The 23,581-nt window shown below is 38.3% G+C and overlaps 1 protein-coding gene across 10 annotated transcripts in view; it reads right to left on the bottom strand.

Moving 5' to 3' along the window:
• Positions 1 to 748: 748 nt before the first annotated feature.
• MEIS2 (Meis homeobox 2) overlaps positions 749 to 23,581 on the bottom strand; it is a 210,819-nt gene continuing 187,986 nt past the window's right edge. For 4 of the 10 annotated variants that reach the window (XM_063698457.1, XM_004055948.5, XM_019011161.4 and 1 more), the window contains 3 exons: positions 6,350 to 6,408; positions 4,869 to 4,979; positions 749 to 2,180 (listed from right to left, as the gene is read on the bottom strand). In XM_063698457.1, the coding sequence (XP_063554527.1) occupies positions 1,894 to 2,180; positions 4,869 to 4,979; positions 6,350 to 6,408 (457 nt within the window). In that variant the 3' untranslated portion in view covers positions 749 to 1,893. Of the gene's footprint in view, positions 2,181 to 4,434; positions 4,531 to 4,868; positions 4,980 to 6,349; positions 6,409 to 23,581 lie in introns of all 10 variants that reach the window. The other 6 variants (XM_055363265.2, XM_055363266.2, XM_055363263.2 and 3 more) reach the window with 3 other exon arrangements.

Here is a 23,581-nt window from a genome sequence, read left to right on the forward strand (position 1 = left end):
ACACTTTAGCAGACATTGTTTGTGCAGTATCAATAAGCTAACGGTATAGATTTCCAGGAATGTTGCATAAAATTTTGAAAATGGCATTATACCGTCCATTTTGTTTTGTTTTGTTTTCAGAAAAAAATTTAAGTTTAGTTATCAAATCATCACACTAGCATCCCTGCACATGGATGTGTCTGAAATAAAAATACACCACAATATAATTTATAACATATTAATGATTAAATAATCTTTTAAAGTCAGAATTTCAAACTCCATAGAAGTTGTTTACTTATCTATGAACACCCATATGTAAATTTTCATTTACATATCCAACAATATTGTAGTAAGACAGGCAGAGGAAAAACACAGGCAGATAAATTACCTTTGAGCACAGACGTTATTTCTTATGTTGTAAAATTAACCCTGAAAAGCCCTTTATTCTGGCAGAGGATGACCATGAAAAGCTTTATCTGAAAGTATATATTTTTTAACGTCATGCGTCTAAAAAGGAGGTTGAGCATGTTCAAGGGGATCTTTCAGCCTGGCTCATCATGTACACATAGTTTCGTACCTTTAGAAGTTTTCTGCTGGTGGAACTTATAGGTCAAATAGACATTGAAAGGCTATAGATGATTACCTTAAAAATTATTGATGAGTTTAAAATATACTCAACTGCTGGGGGGAAAAACCTACTTTTAACACTGTATAGAGTTGGCATTGTGCAGTCTTGTCCTAAAACCATTAAAAACGCAAAAGCCTAACAAAAAATCAAAAATGAAATATTTATTACCGCTTTTTGTGACTTAACACCTTTTTTTTTTAACATAACGTCACAGTCCTCATACAAGTATTTTAATGTAAATTTGACAAAGCTTAAAGGTAACAGCATTTTCTTCTAGTGAGGAACACGTGCTGAGAAAAGAAGAATTCATGGACATACAATACCAATTCCACAGCAGATCTGATACTAGCAAAAACATTCTTTTTTTTTTCAATTGAGGTAAACACATAGAATATCTAACATGAAACAATTAATAGACCGAACTCTGTACGAAGTTTGTTACAGTATTCTCTTGCTCCTTTTTATCCCCCAAGCTTTGAGTTTCTGATAAAGTCCTAGTTATGGTTCAATGACCATTAATAACTTTTTTTGTGTTGAGGAAAGCTGCCCAACTTAAGATTGTTTTGTCCACAACCAAGGCTCAGAACTCCTGGAAGAAGCTCCTGCTCTGTCTTTAAATCTTCATTGGCAAGCTCTTTGAAGAAGAGTCCCACAAAAATAATAATAAGAATTGGCTTATGAAGCACGAACTATAAAGATCTGTTTGAAACTAAAGGACACATTTATGGAGGAACAAAGGCCGGGCATGAAAACACATTCTTGAAGCTGGAGTTCGAGTGATGAGGTTCAGCCAAAAGTTCATCATGATCTCCAGTGTGGTTCTTTTCTCATTGGCCCAACAGTTTTAAAATATATACCACAGTCTCTCCTGGATGGTGAATTCACTGATGAACCAAAACAGTCATTCTTTTGGGAACAACACACATAGTGTGGAAAACAAGGATATATTTTTTTTTCTCTTCTAAAACTATTTGAGGCAACATAACGGCGTGATCAACAGAAATGTACAAGTTTAACTTAGTTCCTATATTTATACTACAGTAGTTATAACTCTCGGAGTCTTTTTCCAGAGGATCTTTACATGGACAGAATTGTCTCAGTCAGCCCATGATTTCACATTTGTGTTCTTGTTGCATTGGTCCTCTGTTGCTTGATGAAAAATGACAAAAGTAAAAAATAATCACAGCTGTCTGGAATTTCATATTAAGTGTCAACATCTGGTCAAAGTTCAGAAAGTCTTAAAATAGTTTTTGCGTGTGTTTCCTTTTCCCTTGAGTTCCCTTATACTATTGGGCATGAATGTCCATAACCTGTCCGCCAACATTGGGATCTACAGAATTTAACATTGTGGGGCTCTGTGCTGACATAGTCATTCCAGGGTGGGTAGGGGGTCCTCCGTGCATCATCATGGCTGGGTGGTGGGGATGGCTTGGCAAATATGAATGCATTGGGGGTCCATGTCTTAATTGAGTAGGGTGTGGGGTCATCTGGGGAGGAGTGTAACTTGGCTGTGCCATACTCATTCCCATAGGACCACCCTGAGAAACGTAGTCCCCTGGCATGCTCTGCAAACCTGAAAATAGAGAGGGAAAAAGAAAGCAGGTCAAATTCCTAAACATTTTTATACTTTACCCATCAAAGATGAAAAGAAAAAAAAAAAACAACAGACACTGCAAATCTTATATCTAAATTTAGCTGCAGATTCTTGCCAATGTTTGCAGACATTCAAATTGTAGTTTGCATTTAATTTCATCGCACAGCAGTATAATGCAACACAACAGAACTAAATATTTAATGCAACTAAATGTCATAAAGTGGAACTGTTTTTCAAAATGGTATTCAGTACATTTCTTTGATAAATGCAATAAGAATATAAATTTTGAGTCGAGTTTTATCAGTTAACTGTTGATAGATCATTTATTTTTCTGTGTTGCATTTGTAGACATGGACAAAAATTGTAGATAGTAAAATAAAATAAAATTGACATCTTATCATATCTATATTTCCTCATGAAAAATTTATTACACAAAACATTACAGCATATTCATTTTGAAGAAATGAGCTTTTATGTGTATTTAAAATGAAGCCCCCTTTTTGAATTAGAGGCATTCCTATAGCAGTACACCCAAGAGATTGTAAAGGTCAAAGGTAAGAAGTCAATGTGAGGTCATATGACATGCCCGGTAGTTTATTTCTGAAAATCCCCCCAAATAATGCCTTGATATTAGGAATAAAATGTAATAAATGTAGAAATTCTTAATTGAGATATGCAACATTCAAAGTTATGAGTTAAATGGTGGGAAGTCAGCAATTGTAAGGATTCTGATTTCTCTTATAAGTTACCTGTTTATTGAATTAAGGTTATATTTACTGTTGCACATCCCCGGATCTAAAAGGACAGCTTTATTCACCTCTATTTAACCTCCAGTGCATACAGTTGAAAAGCTGAACAGATGTTTTTGACACTGTAAGCTGGTAATCTAAAGGCTTATATGCTGCAGTCATTTTGTTAAGTAGATCCGCAGTCCATTATTAACAGAAGTGGCAAAACCATCTAAAGACAATAACACAGCCTGCATAGTCCCAGCTCTCTGTTTATTCTACCACAGCAGCCTGCTCAATGGATGATGATAATTAAGTACCAAATATACCATATTGTGTGGCTGCATAATCAAATCAAGAGAGGATAATATTCTTCTGTATTAAGCTATTAATGTAATTGGTCATGAAGCATAAAATATGTTATGTAATTAAATAGGCTAGAAATTATATGGCCTATATTAAGAACTATCCAAGCTGAGCAAATGTTTTCTCTATAGCTGTTTTAGGGAACATTGCTTTCTACATTTTTTGACTGCATTAGTAAAGGAAGGAAGGAAGGAAATTGGCTTCATCAATGGTGTGCCATGGTGACCCCCTGAGATCTCCTATAAAATGTTGGCCTCTATTTACATATAGAGAATGATTTAATCAAGGTACGTGTTGTTATATTCAGCCTCATTAAACAAGGAAGTTTCAATGTTATATGAATTTTTTTATGCTCTGGTGTCTTCAGCAAAGGATATATCTTGTTGGCAGACTCTGAATTTTTTTCAGATGTCAAAAACACTTGAAGCTTTAAAGTCTAATGGGTTTCTTAATCCAACTGCAGCCATTCAGCCTCAGTGAAAAATCCATTCCTTCATATTCAGTTGCTCCTAAATGTCTTTCCCTTTAAATTTATTGACTGACTTTCCTGTCTTTCTGTCTCATGTCGAAAGTCAGTAGGCACATGTAAAAAATAATCAAAACACACCGACTCCCTAGTGAAGAATCAATGGTGTCACTGCTGTCATATATCTAGACTAGGCATAATGAACTGCAGCATTTCATCTTTGCATATAAGATAATTTGGGCATCAATCGTATTCTGACAGATTTATGTCACTCAAAGGACAGTTCTACTTTTCCTTTTTTTTCTTTATCGCTTCATTGAAGCCTGCTTAATTTCTCTCAGTCAACTGGTGCCCCCAAGACATTATTTTTATTCTTAAATGTCCAATATCTGCCTGATGTCTGTGTTTGTGCACATTGGGGCCACAGTAAATAGGCTAAAAGGCAGTCCCACCTGCTTAAAACACATGCAGGCTTGTCAGTTGGCCTTTTCAAAAGTGCACATCAGTGTCATCTGTGACTTCAGAGATGGGTGATATATATTTAAAAACAGGTCCTTAGTTTGGAAAGGCATGCAGTTATGGGCAAGGAAAAATAAAATGGGGGCAAATTATAAAAAATAAAATAAAGTCTCTGAAGTGATAGTGAAGACAGATCGCACCCGACTGTACTTACTTCCCCCTTGCTTTGCGATTGCTTTACATGATGAAGGTTACATGTAGTGCCATTGCCCATCCATGCCCATATTCATGCCCATTCCACTCATAGGTCCTAGAAAGGAGATAAAATCCAAGAAGAGGCCGGAAAATCAGCAATAATTGATGGTGAAAAAATAGAAGGAAACTCAGATTCCTTTTCACTTATTGCCTTGGTTTAAAAAGAAAAAAGAAAAAGGATGTGTATGGGGCAGAGTATAATGGTACTGTGGTAAAATCTTTACTTTTTCAAAGAGGAATTTTTTCCCCCACCCAATGTAAAGAAAGCAGGCAGAGCAGGCAGCAGGCAAATGTTAAACCCACCATGACAGTGGGATAGTAGAGTGGATGGAGAGGCTGGTGGAGCAGGTGGCACTTCCCAGGGAAGCCCAGAGGCGGGATGAGCCAACCTACCTGCAGGCCGGATCCCCATGTGTTGCTGACCATCCAACACAAAGCTCCCCATGGGCTGACCCTCTGGACTATATGCTGCTCCTTGGCTCACTGAAGGATCAAGAAGAAAACCTGATTGTGGTCATTCGAGGACACAGAGGAGAAAGAAGAAAAGATATACCAAACAATCAGCAATTGTTCCCGCTGCAGCACTGAAACGTTATAGCAACAATGTGGTTGGCACTCTACAAATGGGGGTGTGGTTTGTCTGAGTGTCTTGATGACTGAGTGAAGGTGTGTGAGTAGCTTTAAAAATGTTCTGGAAGAAAGACTTCACTGGCCAGTTTCCCAGGGGGTTCGTCCTCTGCAGCCCTTGCTTTTTTACTTATCTCTTGATTAGGGGGACGAAGGCTGGAGAAGTTAGGGGTACCCCATACATAAATATTGCAATGTACCATTTGGTTGGGATTCTCTGAGGCTTCCATCTCTGGTGGCTTAATACAAAATTTTCATATTTTACACAAACATTTTAAACCTGAATACAATTTCACAAGGTTAAATAGACTCAATTAAATGCTTGCCTTTTCATTCACACCCAAGGAAATATAAACATAGTAAATATAATATTTCCATTGTTTTATGTTCTTCTCCCTAGCCTCCAATAGTGGGAACATATTTTGGCGTTATTGGGGAAATTTTGCCAAAGGATGACTAATTTTCACAAATCCTTTAAAGCGAGGCCACAGGTAAAATCTCCATCAAGTTTAACACCGTTGTTAGTGGCAGCAGTCATCACCCCAAGGAAAACTGTTTTTCCCTATAAGCCTTATTGCAGGAGACCACAAACCCTCAGTAAACTGAGGAAATGTCTGTTTCAAAATAAAACGACTTGGAGTATACCAGGAGGGTTCTGATAGTACCATACAAAAACTGTTTTAGAGAAATTGAGAGAATTCTGAGAAAAGCTCACATGTATTTTAGCAGCATGGATGTGAAGCATTTTATACAAAGGTAATATTCTTTAATAAAAAATAATGGTGGCAATGCAGCAAGTCAGGCTTTAATAGGATATTATGAATAGCCAAAGCAAATGAATGGATACAATAAGTTTAACAGCAGATGCTACAGAAGGGAAAGCCTAGCATACACCAAGGAGCTGTGGGTAACAGAAAAATGAGAGTGTGCTAATGATTGGATGCAGACAAGCAAGGGGTAATGCCAGAGCTCACAAACACGCTGCTTGTGGCATTAATACTTGTGCCCAATTACCAATTCAGAAAGAAAATAAAAAGCAGTGTCAGTAGAGTCAGGGTGGGAAATCTCCAATTAGCACCACTTACTGAAGTTGCTTCCTTGAGTGGGATTCTGGGGACATTAAAAAAAAAAAAAATCCAGAATGCCTGGTGGAAGCACTTATTTATCAGAGGAGGAAACTACTGGAGTACAACTTGATGAGGATGTGTGCCTGTGGGACATAAATATAGATACTACTTGGAACTTGCCTGCTCGATTTGACTGGTCAATCATGGGCTGTACTATTCTTCTTCTGGCATTAATAAACCTGAAAGAGAACAGAGAAGTCCAGTCATCATACTCCATTTCTGTACTCTGCGAACACCTTTGCATGAATGCTGAGGAGCACAAAATACAGTCAAATCTCTTCTGAAAATTATCCTTTCAATTTAAAGGTGATTTTCCCTTTCAGTGTTCAAAAATAGTTGACTGGGTAATCTCCGTCGTCACTGTGTAGTCAACTCCAAGACAACTTGCTTAGAAGAGCTCAGGGAGGGAATAAAGTTCTCCATGAGAAAGCTTCTATTAACTTCAAATTGTGCTTCTGCTTCTTGCACAAGTAGGAATCTGGTTAAAGTTCACAGGCTGGAAGACTTTCCCCCTTTCCCTAGACTCCCCGTGATAGGGAGACCCAGCTTCCCCTTGCAGCTGGTCATAAATGGAGACCAGGCTCTAGCACTCGGCTTTCACAAGGTATTGTTAGGTCAGCAAAGCCATCAATTAGGCTGTCTGAAGTTTTATCACCAACACAGCAGTAATAAGTGCTGGCCAGAAAGACTTCTGCTCTTCGGCAACTCCTGCAGTTTAAGCCTGTAAAGTTAGGGGTCATTCAGAGGTCAGTGCCAGCTGGGGGCAGCCTTTCCAGCCTAAGCTGGGACACCCAGGGCAGAGGATAAGGTAACTGCCAACCATAAACCCAGCCACCTTTCAACCCACTAGAAAGACAGAGCCTCAGGTACACATGTTTGATATTAGAGCTCAAGAAACGTTTGCAAATCAGGTGGTGGCTGAATCGCAGGAATGCAAAGGAGAAGCAGTTATTTCATCTAAGAAGCCTGGATCTAATTTTGTTGGAAATCCAAAAATAAGTGCCTACTTCATGTTACTTTAATGTTTAATAATGCCCATCAAATATTCATGTACAAACAGAGTAAGATGATAAGAAATCTCCTTTATTTCTCCAAATTTAATAAAAACAAAACAATTTTCTACCATTTGTGAGCTACCCTTGTCCCTGTGCACTTAACGATGTGTATTCCCCACACATTTGAGCTCATGCACACGATTCACTGACCATGCATTTCGGAGGAGCAGGGAGCATCCAGCTAGCTTCTCCTTAAAAATATACCCATTGATAACATCTGTCAATATTTCCAGTTTCAGATCTTAAGCACAGGGGGACTTCATGATTAATGAGTCCACCTGGGGCCACAGGCAGGAACTGAAAACTCACTCTTTGAAATTAGCCAGAAAAATTCAGTGTGTGCTGGCAGCTCTGTGTTCCGAGGAAGCTGAAGTCCCTTTGGAGGAGGACAGTCAGGCCCCACTCGGTCAGGCCTCCTGTGAGCACTCTGGTGGGAATACAATTAAGCTGAGGAATAATAGCTGGGAGAAAACCAAAGGAGTCTTTTGCATATGGTGTTTGTTTGCAAAACAATGGACTTCTTTATTACTTAAGAAAGTGTAGCTCAGTTGTCAAAAAAGAAAGTGATCAGCTATGTAGAGGTGAAAACAAAAGGAGAGTTGAAACTGCATCTTTCTTCCCACCTGTCACCTGAAATGTTGCTGAGGAATATCTGACTAGATCATAAAGACTTCCAGAAGCATCCCTCCAATCAGAAAAAGAACTTAATTATCTACTCTTTCCCCACCACTTTTACAGCAACCAAGGAGGACTGACCTGATATTTCCACCCCAGGAACTGTTTTTATCAGCTCACCTTGAAACCAGCAGAGATGCTCAGGAGGGTCAGAGAAGGCTCTTCTCCTTGAAGTTTCTAATAGAGGACACACTTGGCAGGGGTTTTACCCCCTTTTATGTGCTACTAATCCTGGTTTTTGTGTTTTGCGTTTTTTATTTTTATTTTTTTTTCGGTATAGGCTAACTCTTTAGGTAAAACAAATTGCTATTTTTTTCCCTTTTTAATTTCACTCTTTTATTCTTTACATCTGGAGGTTGTTCCCTTATTTATGTCTTTCTCTCCAGTTCCCCCAAACACTCCCTTACTCACAGAGCCGCAAGGCATCATGGTTCTTAGTTCTCAGCAGGAGAACTCCACACTGTCTTCAAACAAATAATTACGGGGAAGGTTAGAGGTTCACTCAAAGGTCATTTCTTTGGATACTAGTCAGAATGTTTACATTAGTAAAAACGGGGTCCGCTCAAAAGATTGTTCAATGGGGGATACACAACAATGCAGAACATTAAAAAAGCATTCTGTGAGCTAGCAGGTCTTTATAGAAGCACTGAACTTGGAAATGCCACTCCAGTATAACATTTGCAACTAGTTACCATGGCATGGACTGGATGTTCACTAGCAGTTATGGCAATGGCCTTTCTTTACCCACTTCTTCTAAGCAAATATGAATAGAAGCCTCTGAAGGTTTTCACTAGGTCCTTTTACAAAGGGTCACAGAGATTTTGCTTTTTTCACTTGGGCACCATTTAGCCTCTCTGGATTTTCGTTCTCAAACAATGTTTTTGATCCATAGTGCTATTTCTTGCCAGATTCATAATTCTACCACATTCTTTCAAATCACACAGAATTTTAAAAACATATGGGCCCCAAATTTTCAGAAATCTCTTAACATGCAACTCCTGCCAATTGTCAATTCCCCTGATCTTGGGATATTTTATTGACATCATAGATATTACTATGAAAATTAACAATTAATGAGCTGACTGTAAGAAAACCCTGACATTAAAAAATGAAATTACTGCCTCCTACGAGTACTGATGACTCAGAGGCCACTCTTAGAAAATACACTGACATACATAACATGGAGCCATCTAAATTATAGGCTAAAACAAATCAAACTAGAAATAATTTTTATTTATTTAATATTTCTAAGATGAAATTTCCATATATGGTCTTTTCTCAAAATTACATGAAATAAATTTTTTCCACGTCTTCTAATCTATATTTTTTAAAATGACCTTTTTCAATGCTCAAGTAGTGAATAGAATATCAAGCTTTGATTTTACGTAAAATTTGAAGAAGCTAAGTTGAAAATCAACTCATCTTCAGTCTTTCAAGGTTCAGGCTCCATTCATATGGAAAAATGTAACTTGCTGGTTCAAAGACAAAAGACTTGTCTTAAAAAGACTCAAAAGGTTCCATGGATATTAAATGGGCCTTATAAAATAACATTTTGATGAGTTAAGTGTAAATGAATCAGACACATATGGATTAAGTTATCCTTGAATTTCACACGGGTTTAAAAAATAAGGGGAAAAGAGGGTCTTGGCAAAAAACATTTTGGACTTTGCCAAACCCAAAACATTTGAAAAATTGCTGAAGACATCCAACTAACCAAAATGCAGCAAGCTGCACCCAACTTTAATGAAAACCCCCACAAGTTATTTCCAATCCAAAGACTGTTAGATTTTTCATCTGTATCTGATATTAAAAAATTCTCTAAGTTTTAATGTCATACCAGAATGATTTTGAAGTTGCAGGCATATAATCTACTTTTCTATCGGTTTAAACAATTTAAGTTACAAAGTCTTCTTCAATATTAAACAGTTCTTAAAAAACATTCTGAGTTTTTTACAACTTGTCCATAAAATGTACCAGTAAGCTTAGTGTCTAGCTCTATCTAGATTTCACTTAGAAAAAAAATTTTCATTAGCCTCATTGTGACTTTTTTTAAAGGGCTACAGATAATTTCATTAGTGAGTCCTTAGGGAATGAATGCCCTAAAGAGCCCTAGTTCCATTGATTTGTATTGAACACAAAGTTAGTATCCAGGCCCATAGAAAAGCTTGGGAGAGTATCTACTAAGACTATCTACTTTTTCTCTAAATTTTACTTAAGTAGAAAATGCATGAGTATGTGTGATCCTTAAAAATTATATACTAAGACTGTTAGTTTAAAAATAACTTAATTATAGAAATAAATTCAATGATGTTCCAAGAATCACGAGGCCTTTCTGACTCAACTCAGAGATGAAAAAATACATTAAAACAAATAAACCCAAGGTAGCAAATATCACTGTAATCTCATCTTACTGCCTTGCTGAAGAGCTATTTCCCAGAGACCTCTCCTGTCCTCAGAAAGTCTAAACTTTGTAGCTTCGCGTACTTTTCTACAGCTGAACTCTGACCATCATGATTTTTCTTTAAAGACTTTTCACTCCGAAGTATGGTTCAGACTGATAGAAGTAGATTTAGGTGTCACTCCTGTTTGTTGTTGGTTTCTTTTCTTTATTCCTTTCTTTCTCCACCCCCCAATCTTTTTAAATGGTGGATAAATCCCTTCTTTCTGGTTCACTAAATTCATGCCACACCTGGTAACCAACTCCTTTTGGAGGCATTCCTTTTGTTAGAAAGTGCAGGCCTCCATGGAGTTACCTGGACAGCTGCCATCCCTGAACACTCTGAGGAGGAATCAAGAATAGCTGGAATTGAAGATTCTGCATGGATTGCTTTGCGCAAGGAAGGGGACTGAACTGTTGAAGAGAAATCAGATCAATTGGGGAAAGGTGTAGGTAGCTCAGTGACCGGGGACCTGTTAAAACATGAAAAGGCCCTGCTTCCCTACTGTCCCCAGCCCTGGGACCCATCAGCCACAGTGCTTATTCACAGCACTTGCTCCTGGCTGGTGTTTCAAATGATGAAACTTCAGCCTTGGCAAGTCACTTAGCAAATTTCTCCATGTTTTCTTACTTTACAAAAAAAGCAAGTATTTCTCTGTGCTATGGTTACAGCTGAGAGTAGGATTTTCTCAGTAAGATACATTAAAATGGTTAAATCAGTGAATAAGGCAAGTTTAATGCCTTTGAAGATGAACTTGAGCACGCAAATGATGGAGTCATGTCACAGACATAAGTTTTCCACTGGTGACCAGACAATGGCTCCTTTCTCACAGACAACCGTGAGCAAAGTAAGGTAAATGAATGAGATTCATATGTTACTTAGGGACAGATTCATGGATCATAATTAATTTCCCTAAGCAATAGCTTAATTTATAATTTGATAGAATACTAGATTTGCCTATACCTTTAAAAACACATGAACTAAATACTAATAAATTTATAATATAAAAACATGATGTTAATCTGGAATCACAAACATTTTGTACCTTTATGAATATGGCTTGAATAATGGAGTGTTCATGCTGACATAAAAGGCCCTGGACAAAATTATCAAGTAAGTGATGCTTATCCTTGATGGCCTTCTACTGTCTTCTTTCAATATTCTTACTTTCATCTAATTCTTCCCTAAAGTTACAAGGGCTCCTGGAGGTTCTTTACTAAAATACTCTACTTTGAGCATGCCCTTCTCCATTATTGTTGTATACTCCAGACTTATGCATAGAGCAATACGGTGAAGAGCATGGGCTCATTTCCTCTGCCCTTTATTTGCTGTGTGAATTTGGACAGTTCTTCTTAACCTTCTCAAGCTTCAATCTGTTTCCTATCTGTAAACTGAGGAAATAACTGGGCCTGGGTGGTTTTGAGGATTGAGGGAGATTTTGTATGCAAGATCCTTAGCACAATGCCTGGCACATAGCAAGCTCATTAAATGTTAGCTTACAGTCAAAATGCACCTATCCAATGCTCCTAAATAGCTCTGTTCTCTCATAGATAGTAATTAGGAATAGGTGGGTGGCTGTTAAACAAATCTATGCTGGATTGGCCACAGGGTAATAATGTGTTGTACTCCTACAAGTAGCGTGTGTTCATATCGCTGGATCTTTCTAAAAATCGGAGTTTAATCCAAATGTACAATGCTATGGTGGAGATTTTAGACACTGGGGCAGGCATCTGTCTGCAGGGGTGGGAGGTGGATAGGGGAGTGAGCTCTTTTGGAATCACACTCTCTGTACGGTTCTCTAGATCCTTGCTACTTTACATGTGTGCCATGGACCAGTAGCAACATCACCTTGAGCTTGTTAGAGATGCAGAAATACATTACCGTCCCCATTCCTGTGCTACTGAATCTGATTCTGCATTTTAAAAGATCTCCAAGGGATTTATGTACATTTAAGTATGAGAGGCCTTGCTCTAGATCACATATCAAATTCTAGTGCTCTGCTTAAGAATAGAAACTTGCAGGCCGGGCGCGGTGGCTCACGCCTGTAATCCCAGCACTTTGGGAGGCCGAGGCGGGCGGATCACGAGGTCAGGAGATCGAGACCATCCTGGCTAACACAGTGAAACCCCGTCTCTACTAAAAAAATACAAAAAATTAGCCGGGCGTGGTGGCGGGCTCCTGTAGTCCCAGCTACGCGGGAGGCTGAGGCAGGAGAATGGCGTGAACCCGGGAGGCGGAGCTTGCAGTGAGCCGAGATCGCGCCACTGCACTCCAGCCTGGGCGACAGAGCGAGACTCCGTCTCAAAAAAAAAAAAAAAAAAAAAAAGAATAGAAACTTGCAAAGATCAAGTTTTAATTGTGAATCTCAGCTGCAAAAAAATGCACATACTCTTCTCTTTAGGTATCTTAGATCTAAACAGCCTTTTACTCACTTGCCTTGGGCAATAAACACTTTATAATAATTTAATTTATTGTACTCCATCTGTACCTCTTAAAGGAAAAGCTGGGCCAGTAAAATGTTTTTGTGAAGACTGTTAACAGAGGCTATCTCTCAGGCACGGATAGGAGAATGGTAGATTTCTATCTTTTTTTCCAAATAATTCTGTACTGTTGGAGTTTATAATAAATATAATTATTTTTATACATAAAAGAATTTTTAAAGGAGATCAAGAAAATTTGTCATCTTATTTGACTAAGGTTTATATGGCTAACCATAGGGACCTTTTAATTAAAATATTTGAGAAATTTCCCCTCAGATAGGGAATTATCTTTTATTTCCTTTACAATATTGAGCAACAGTAAACACTATTCCATGAATATAATCACACTTGATGGCATGTAACAAAACATCCCAGCAGGTTATGATTTTGAAGCACTGTTACTCTTACAGAATGCCATCAGATTATTCATATGTAGCTATTTATCATGCACTACAAAAGTGATCTTTCAAAGCTATTTGAAAGCAAGGGAGGAGAAAACACTCAAACTTCCTTAGCTATTCACATCTAGGATCTATCCTCTTAAAGATAAAATCCTAAGTCAATAGACATAAGTTGTAGTATATTACCTCATCCTGTACATGATTTATTGCAGATGGAAGTCAACTAGAAACTGAATTACTTTGAAACTTTTACTACTGACATTAAAATTCCAGATCTGGATACCTACACACCTTACAGTGCTTCTGAAAATAACTTTTTGCAGACACAGGAGGTACACCTACAAGTTTATTTAACTCTATCAACATAAAAAGCAGGCACAATCATTTTCAAAACTACTGATTTCTAATTACCTATTCTGTATCTGAACACTGTAGCCTGACCTGGCTTTGCAAATCAACCAGTCACTTCACAATCAGTTGCACACATTCTTAGCCAACTCCCATTATGTTCCTAGCCATTTTACTGTAAGAGGAAAAGATCCCAACAAATCTAGTAGCTTTTTAGCTTTCATGATCACCTTTGATTGAAGTATTAATTCTCTATCCTACTTCTTAATGGAAACCACCTAAGCATTAACTGGCCAAAAATGCACCAAGCTGTTTACCAATTATGTATTAGATATGTTTGAAGAGATCAAGGTGCACTCACATGCCCTGTGCTATGGATATGTCTCTGATTAGCTTGTCATCTGCTCAGAAGAAGATGTAGGCTGATTCTCCCATACAGTCTAGCAGGCCAGCTGTTAGCTGCCTGTCAAGCCCTCAAGTGGACAAGTAGTCCAGGAGCAAAAATGTCACTCCTTTGATCTGGCAAGGAGCAGCTGCTGATTTATAGAGTAGGACTTTGTTCTTCCGTTCTATTTTACTTTCTTTCCTAAGGCAGAACCACAAAATCCAGGAGAAAAAAAAAGTGCCGTTCCCAGCAACATCAACAAGCTCTGACAACTGCAACAGGGTTTTTCTTGGCCCTAACAAAGCTCTCAGGCATCTCCTTTGACGCTCACCTTTCCCCCTCCCCTTCCTCCCACCCCCACCATTTTTTGCAATGCGGTAGTTATTGTTTAATTCAGCTTCTGTAAATGGAATGGACTGTGGCCAGCAAGCCTGGGGCATAAACACACCTGTATGAAAGAAGCCTTATTGTAGCAACCATCTACAAGGAAGCTCGCATGAACCACACGCTCCTGAGTTCAGAAAGAATGCTCCATTTTTTCTGACAGCAAATTTTACCCTAAGTGAGTTTCTATTTTTGGTGCCACCAACCTATGATGACCACATTTGAACTGCTTCCTTTCCAATGGCATTACACTCTTTAAATCAAAGAGATAAAAGGATTACATTTTCTTCTTCTTTTTTTTTTTATCTGTGAGCAAACAGATCCATCAAAAATGTTTATCCACTGCCTGTAATATCAATCATTGAGAGCTGGGTAAACGTCCAGAAAGGCTTTAGCAAATGCACTATCAAAGATGCTATAATGTTGATTTCATTACCACTGATTTATATTGACATGACTTTCCCCGAGTAACTTATGAAGGAGAAAAAACCAACAACAAAATCTACATAAGACATGTGCATTGTCTTGCTAAGAATTAAACTGGTTTCAAATGCATAATCCTGTTCTCAACAGATAAATCTGTCAGGCTAGAGATGCCCTATCAACCAAGTGGGACATGCAATAATGCTTTGAGATACACTGTGAGAAGTCATCAGCCACATGTATGTATGTATATGTATGCGTATTGTGTGTGTGTGTGTGCACATGTACATGCATGGAAACACACACACACAGAGCAAGAAACTTTGCCAGAGATGAATTCATTAACACCTGGCTCAGTTTTCTGTGCTGCTGCTGAAGTAGGGGTGATAAGGATACGCACAGACACATATACACACATACATATAGATAGAGTTACCAATTCTAGGATATTTAGACATATTACTGCATAGATCAAAGATAGGAATTTTGTCGGGGGGTGGAGAGGGGTGGAAATGCCAGAAACAAAGGAGAAAAGAATGGTTGCTAAACATTCTCACTTCTATTATACTCAATCATGCCATGTTCTAGTGTTTGCTCCCTTCCCCTCTATCTAGGGGAACAGAGATTTTTCTCACCCTCATTTCTTGCTTTAACCTACATCACCCTTTGGCCAGTCAAAAGTTGCTAATCACCTACCTACTCCATGTTCACAGAATTGTATTCATAGATGCTTTCTCTAGGGGCGTGTGTGTGTGTTTCCCAATGAGACACTGGGTTTGGCATGGGAAGAGGGCGGAAGGTAAAGCTAGGTATAAAGGAGCAGATATAATGTAAGGCTTATTTTCATCCTGTTTTAATCCTAAAAAAAATTAGACCAAATAATTTTTAAGGTCCATAGTAATCTATCTATGTGTCACACATTGGTAAATCTTCCATATTCTATACTTCACATAAAACAAATTTAATGACAGAATATAAGACAAAGTTATATATAAAATTATCAATAATATATACATATATAGTTATATGAGTTTCTTTCTCCATATATATGAAAATGCAAGTTATGCCTTTAAAGATTTTTATTTTTCACACCCACAGAAACAAACTGAAAATCACAATTGGAGAACACACAAATAATTACAAGTCAAAATAGTCCATAGTCAGTAAATAAGTGTCATGAGGTCAATTAAAGAAGTTAAAGATAAAGATTAATTTCAAATTCTTGGAGGAAGAAAGCTGAACCAGATTAAAAGAACGTGGAATATTGGAAGAAGAGAAAACAAGGAAATGGCATGCTGTAAAGCACCAGTCCAGACTAGGGCCGATTTTGTGCAAGGGAGGATAAAGGAATTGAACTCTGACTGGCTCCCAGCTTCGATCTGGAAAACATGTCTATGATTAACACGCAAGCTGGTAGAGGTTCTTGAGTGATAAATTGAATTCTTGAAATTCCTAAATGGTAGAATGATAAAATATGGTGTTTGAGGAAGATCTTTCCAAGAGCTATGTATAGGATGAACTGAACTGATGAGAATCTAGAAGCTGAGAAGATGGAAAGTTCTTGTCCAATCCAGGCAGAAGAGGGAAACAAAACGAGCTCTGATTAAGGTGGTAGAAATGAAAAAGAAGTAGGGTATTTGCTTGGGAGAACTGCTGATAAATTAAACTTAGATGAAAAAGGAGAGATACAAATACAAAAGATATTAAGAGGATAAGTCTGAGAATTTATGTTTAGATGTTATGGTGTACAGTTGATGAAAATTGGAAATAGATGAGAAATTCCTATTTGTTGTGGTGGGAAGAGGCAAACTCAATTTCTCAAATGTTGCCTTTGGTTTGACAATAGGACTTTCAGGCTGAGAAAGCATGTCAGCCACTCAAGAAAAAAAAAAAAACAAGGACAAAAGAAGAGCAAAAGGTAGTGACTTAACTTCAAAATGTCTAATTTCTTCCTATTTTTCAAGCTATATGAATATTCCAGAGCTGCAGGAGTAGGTAACAGGATAAACTGCCTGCTGGCTACCTCCAAAAAAATTACTTCCTTCCTCTTCCAAATTATCCTGTAAATTTTGGGAAGTTCTTTATCTGACCATGATTGGCCAAGTTGATTGTTAGTAAAAACCTCTGTGGTCAAGGCCTTGTTTCTAATAGGACCAATTCGCTTTTTCTTTACATTTTGAGTTAATTTGTGCAACTAGATTTAGAGGCCAATGATAATTACATACATGTTACACTGGGTGTTGCTACACAAATTACGTTCCATTCCTTACTTAACGAAAGTAAGTTTAGTAATGGAACTTATCAGAGAGTTTTTAAAACTGGAATAGGAAAATCTATATAAAAGACTATGTATTTTTCAGCAATAGCATAAAACAATCAAGGGTGGGTTTTCTCTAGGTAGTGACAACTAATTTAGAAGAGAATTGATAGGACAAAGTGTTACATTTAAAAGGGGCTCCATTAAGTGTGATGGCTTCCAAATTGTGTCCTCCTTTCAAACCATATTTTTCTTTTTAAATGGGCTTTTAAGGTGAAAAATATAGCACTTCACCCAAAATGGTGTGGAAACAAATGGTTCTCAAGTCTCTATTCTTCAACTCAGGCCAAACCACCCCAACACACCGGCAATCTAAAGCCACTTGGAGGGAAGGTGCTGTGCATGTGAATGTCCCCGTGGCCCTTTCATTTGTCTGGGGATCTCTTTTTTCTAAAGCAGCAGGGGATACTTCAGAAGACCAGATTGGCATGCCAGAAGTGTTTGGATGGACCAGGCTCTTATCCTTCTCTCAATTCTCCTGCTGCTTTAAAAGAAAGGATGTGGCAGAGGACACATTTGGAAGGTGGCAACATTCTTAGGGCCCTTTATCAATACCACCGCTTTCTTTAAATTGTAGCTTGGTCTCTTGTTTGAGAGGCTGAGATTTTAGCACGTTTAAAGGGAACCATAAGTGAGAAATCTCCTAGGTGTTAAACTTTAGAGTGGCTTCAACCCAAAATATGAAAAAATGAGATTAAAACACAGAAAGTCAAGTAATATTAGGAAAAAGATCCAACAAACAAAATATCATAAATATGCATATGTATATTCTTTCTGTTTAAACCAAATGCTATTTAACCAGTTTATACTGGCATCTAGTAAAGGTGCCAATGGGGAAAAAAAAATCAAAGATCTAAACAATTTTAAAACTCACTTTAAATAAATTATAGTTCTAACAGCTACACATCTAACAATAGCTTTAAAAATTATTATGAAAACATATTATATTATGTCAGAAAGCAAAAAAAATCTATTCATGAATACATGACTTAATATCCTCACATTTATGATGTTCACATATCAAAGACCAAATTCCAAATAAAATTTCCTGACTGCCTTTTCTTAATGACAAATTAAACATCTTTTACTTTGATTTGACAGCCGGGTAGCATTCTGTATCTTCTCCAGAGATGTTATATGCAGTCTTTCCAATGTGACGGTATTATTACCCACAAAATTTTTAGCATCATCCCGTAATCATAAAAGACATAAAATATATCTTTATAAACCACAAGAGACCTAGCAAACCAGCAGTTATGCCACATCTGCTTTAGTCCTTAAATATTTTAGCTTTAGAGGGTTAGTTAGTGGATTTTCCCCCCGATTTGTGAGAAATAGAGACATCAACCTTTGATTCTGACATTACCCACAAAGCTGTCATCTACAATAGACAAAAAAGCAAACACATTGTACTGCAATTTGAAAGAATTTTTACAGCATATTCAGATTTCACATCTCCTATCAGAATTTCCTAAGGTGGTTTAACTTAATTTTTAGAAATAGAAATGATGGCATTTCTATTTTCTATTTCCACTTTCACAATACAGATAAAGTAACAACACTATCAAAAAATAACTTGGCTGGGCACGGAGGCTCACACCTGTAATCCCAGCACTTTGGGAGACCGAGGCGGGCGGATCACCAGCCTGACCAACGTGGAGAAACCCCATCTCTACTAAAAATACAAAAAAGTATTAGCCGGGCATGGTGGTGGATGCCTGCAATCCCAGCTACTCGGGAGGCTGAGGCAGGAGAATCGCTTGAACCTGGGAGGCGGAGGTTGTGGTGAGCCGAGATCGCGCCATTGCACTCCAGCCTGGGCAACAAGAGTGAAACTCCATCTCAAAATAATAATAATAATAATAATAATAATAATAACAAAACAACAACAACAACAAAACCTTAATTTAGTACTTGGTTTAACTGCCACAGATTCTTTAGAGTCAGGTACTGTATAAATAAACAAAAAGCAATTAATACTTTTAAAGTTAATGTGCTAACTAACCAGGACAACACTATTCCTTTGGCCCGGGCTGAGCTTTCTGCTATGGCCATCTGGCTAACACACCCTTCAAAGTGCTTATCACAGAAATCTCTTTGAGGCAACTTCCCTGGTTCCAAAGTCTGATTAAGAAGCACTTCCTCAGTGGCACTGAGCTAATATGCCCAACACAGTACTTATTCACAATTGTGATTTACTCGTCTGACTTTCCTACTAGATAGCCTTAGAGAGCAGGGGCCACATCTTAAGTTTTATTATTGACACTGCGTCAGGAATATAGTACACCCTCAATAAAATGTTTGTGAGTGAATAACTAAATGAGTGAATGAAAATAGGGTTCCCTCATCTCGGATATAACTTAGAATTGAGAATAAAAGAGCCCTGAGTTTAAGGATTTTCTTGTTCTCATTTTATAAGAGGCACAGCTGAATCCTTGATGAAATGATTTGCCCTGGAGCGGGACAGAACTAAGGTGGGAAATAACTCAGGCTTTCTGGCACTGGTCTAATTATTTTTGTACTCACAAACAACTCAAGATACAGACTAGAGGTATTAGTTAAAGGTGCAAATCTATCTGGGCATTAGAGAGGCCAGGTAAATCGTGGGTGCAGATGTGACTTGGAAGAAATTGGGCCTCTGGCTTTTCTAGGCTGGGGGGCAATATGCACAGTCCGGGACATAACTGTACTGGGGATGATGGCGCAGTTGACTCAAGTGGAGAGGAATGAGAACTGAGATCAATGAGGTGTTATGAGTGTGTGTGTGGGGGTGGGGGTGGGGGGTGTTAGGAGAGAGGGATAGAGAATAGAAAGCGAAGGAGGAAGACTTGTGAGACTCAGAAAGGAAAGGAGACAAAGGAGAAATAGAGGCACTTTGAGAGGCCAAGGCAGGAGGATTGCTTGAGCCCCGCAGTTTGAGGCCAGCCTGGGCAACATGATGAAGCCCCATCTCTACGAAAACCTTAAGAAATTAGTCAGCCATGGTGGCTTGTATCTGTGTGGTCCCAGCTACTCAGGAGGCTGATGTGGGAGGATCGCCTGAGACCAGGAGGTGGAGGCTGCAGTGAGCCGAGATGGTGGCCACTCCACTCCAGTCTGGGCAACAGAGCCAGAACTTCTCAACCCCCAAAACAAAAAGCTTTTTAAAAATATTTTTTCTGATATCTTTGTAAGCACATTTTGCTCCCAAATGTGCTCTGAGGAACTCTAGTCAATAGGTATTTCCCCAGAATAGGGGCCTAGGTCAAAAAATATGGAGAAAACAAATGTGAAGGTAATCAAAGTGAAGTCACTTTCTCTGCTGCAGGTTGTGTCACAGCCTTTAATAGAGTGATATATATTACAGATCTCTAAGAGAAGGTGATGGTACAAATTAATTCCTGACTCTAGTTGTTCAGATTTTGAGGGGCACTAGGATTCCAAGGATGTGAAAAGAAAATGAAGCGGCATCCTAATTTTTAACATAAATTATATTTTTAAGCCTTTTATCAACTTAAAAATAGGCTTTCTTTCCATCTTTAGATTTCCCCAAGTCAGATTCAGAGATGAAGAACCACTTGTAGGGCTCTTGTTTATATCTAACCTGTTCATAAGTACCCCATGACTACCCCAAATATGACACCTTGACCCCTAAAATGTGCTGTGGCTGAAAAGGTTCTTTAGGACTTTTCTATCTCTTGCTGGGCGCAGTGGCTCACGCCTGTAATCCCAGCACTTTGGGAGGCCGAGGTGGGCGGATCACGAGGTCAGGAGTTCGAACCCAGCCTGGCCAACATAGTGAAACCCTGTCTCTACTAAAAATACAAAAAATTAGCCAGGCATGGTGGTGGCGCCTGTAATCCCAGCTATTCGGGAGGCTGAGGCAGGAGAATGGCTTGAGCCCGGGAGGTGGAGGTTGCAGTGAGCTGAGATCGCGCCACCGCACTCCAGCCTGGGCGAGAGAGCGAGACTCTGTCTCAAAAAAAAAAAGAACTTTTCTATCTCAAAGGTAACTTGATTATTAGGGAATTATATTAGGCTTAAATGTTTTCTCTACCTTTTCCTTTCCTTACTTTTCTCATATTTTTCCTACTCAATGAAATATTTTTTAAAAAAGATCATTGGGTATTTTACTATGCCTAAAATGTCTGCTTCAAAATAGCTGTTTGAAACCGAAGAATAATCTTAAGAATAACGTGTGTGTGTGTGTGTGTGTGTGTGTGTGTGTATGTATATATACATATATATGCATACATATCACATATATACATATATATTTTCAACACCTTCTGGATGTTTCATTAATCAGAACTGTGAGCTGTGTGTGGCCATCTAACTTTAGCATGTCTGTTACATGTGTTGGAGACACATGCATGTAGAGGGTAGGAGGAGGTAGGGACAATGTTAAGAGGAAGGAGAAATGAGAAGAGGAAAGAGACAGGAAAAGAGGAAGTGCTGCTTTGGATAATGTATATCAATGTACATCAAACACTCCCAATCAATTCTACTTTCTTGTTTACAGAGCTTACAAGTACAAAATCAGCTTTTACTTATAACTGTGTTAAACACCACCTGCCTGCCCTCTGAACCTCGCTGTCCCGAGATGAGGTCAGCCCGGTGAAGGGCTCTGGTTCTATAAGCAATCCTGTCATTCAGGCTAACAGCAGTGATTCACTCACAGGAGGCAAAAATGACTCAATTGTTGGGCTTATTGACTCCAGGGAGCACAGCTACTCTATTATTACCATGGAGTGCAAACACCCTGAGCTCTGTTTTGGTCCACTTAAAATTACTATTTGCTGTGAAGAATTGGCAAAGCAATTCTTAAAATGATGGGGGTGAAAGTCAGGCAAGCGCCATTATGGGCTTTTCCTTCCGTTTAAGCAGAAGTAAGCAGTACAGGACTCGTTCTGAGCCTGACCCACTTATTTAACCTTTTATTCACTTTGTTGTATTAACATATATTAACTGGCTATATAAGCCCTAGGGGGGATAAAAAAACCTCATGACCAAATTATGGTTCCGTTTTCATGGGTAACCTCTCCTTGGGTGGAAATTAAACCCCAATATAAATACATTTTAGGTGCACACAAAATTGAGGAGGAATGCCAAAAAACAAATGCTGGACAACAGTCCTGCGAAGACCACAGCAACCATGGAGTGGCTGGGTAAATTACACACAAGAGGAACTATTTGAAAAACCAAATACATTTAATTAAATAAGTTACAAGATTATTTTCCTATCTCTTATCTACTCCCCTTGGTTAATATCCATGACATACTGATGTTGCATAATTGCTCTTATGGAATGCTGCAGCTTAGAGCCGTAATGAGCTGCCTTTGCACAAAGGCAGCAAAAGTGGTTTCCCTACAGAGTTATCTTCTCAATTATTTATACTTGCAACATTTTCACATAATGGCAGTTTTAAAATCAAACAAACAAAGCAAACCGTACAATAAAGGAAGGAGGCAAGAAGGTGCAGGGACCTTTTCCTTTCTTTTTTGAACACCAGAAGGGATGGGCAAGCCACATAAAGTCAATGAATTTGGTTCCTGGAAAAGTCTCAGGGGCCTTGCAATGAGGCGACATCAAAGCATTTGGAGATTGCCACCTTGGTGAGAGATTAAACATGCTCTGCATACCTGCTTTGCTTTTAATCTGTCATATCTAAATATATGAAGGAATGCAAACTTTATTTCTTCTGTTTGTAAATTTGTCTTTGAAAATTCCTAATCAGAAGACTTGCTACTCACCCCCTACTCCTGAAAAAAAAAAAAAAAAAAAAAAAAAGGTGCTAAACTGTCAAAGTGATGTCAGTGTAAACAGAAAATGGTGCTGTGTGTTGTACCCGTCCCTCAGGCTGTGGAAGGGCTTGAAGGTTTTTAATAGTGCTTGTTTCCACTGTCCGTACCTGCCTTTGGTTAATCACTCAAAAACTTATATACAGCAGAAGAAAAACTCCTTGGCAGTTATACCATATATGGACATACAAAATAACATAAAGGGTATATTTAAATTCTAAGGCAGAACTATACTGTTATTTCTAATATTTAAATTTGGTATACATTTGGAATGAGCTGCTTACTGCTACCATCCAACTCAGAATTACTCGGTTCTTAGCGCCTAGCTCAGTCTCCTGTTTAGAGTGGATGCTCAATAAATGTTAGCTATATGATGTTTTCAAGTTAATCCATAGATGTGGTTGCAGATTATATTTTTATATTTTAAAAAATTAAAAGTGAAATTTGGACACACATTTTGGACCTGCATAACATTGATACTTAGTTTGATTCTCCATTAAACAAGCATAGATTTTGGCCTTTAGGAAACAGTTAACAGCCTCTACTTAAACAGGTATTCCACTTCAATTAATAGCCACTCATATATCTGTGACTTAAGATATTCATTAGCAATACCAATGAAACAAAGCTTTTACATCACCTACTGGCCGTTTCCAAATAACAGA

Source organism: Gorilla gorilla, chromosome 16 (assembly GCF_029281585.2).
Source record: "Gorilla gorilla gorilla isolate KB3781 chromosome 16, NHGRI_mGorGor1-v2.1_pri, whole genome shotgun sequence".
NCBI classification, from domain to species: Eukaryota; Metazoa; Chordata; class Mammalia; order Primates; family Hominidae; genus Gorilla; species Gorilla gorilla.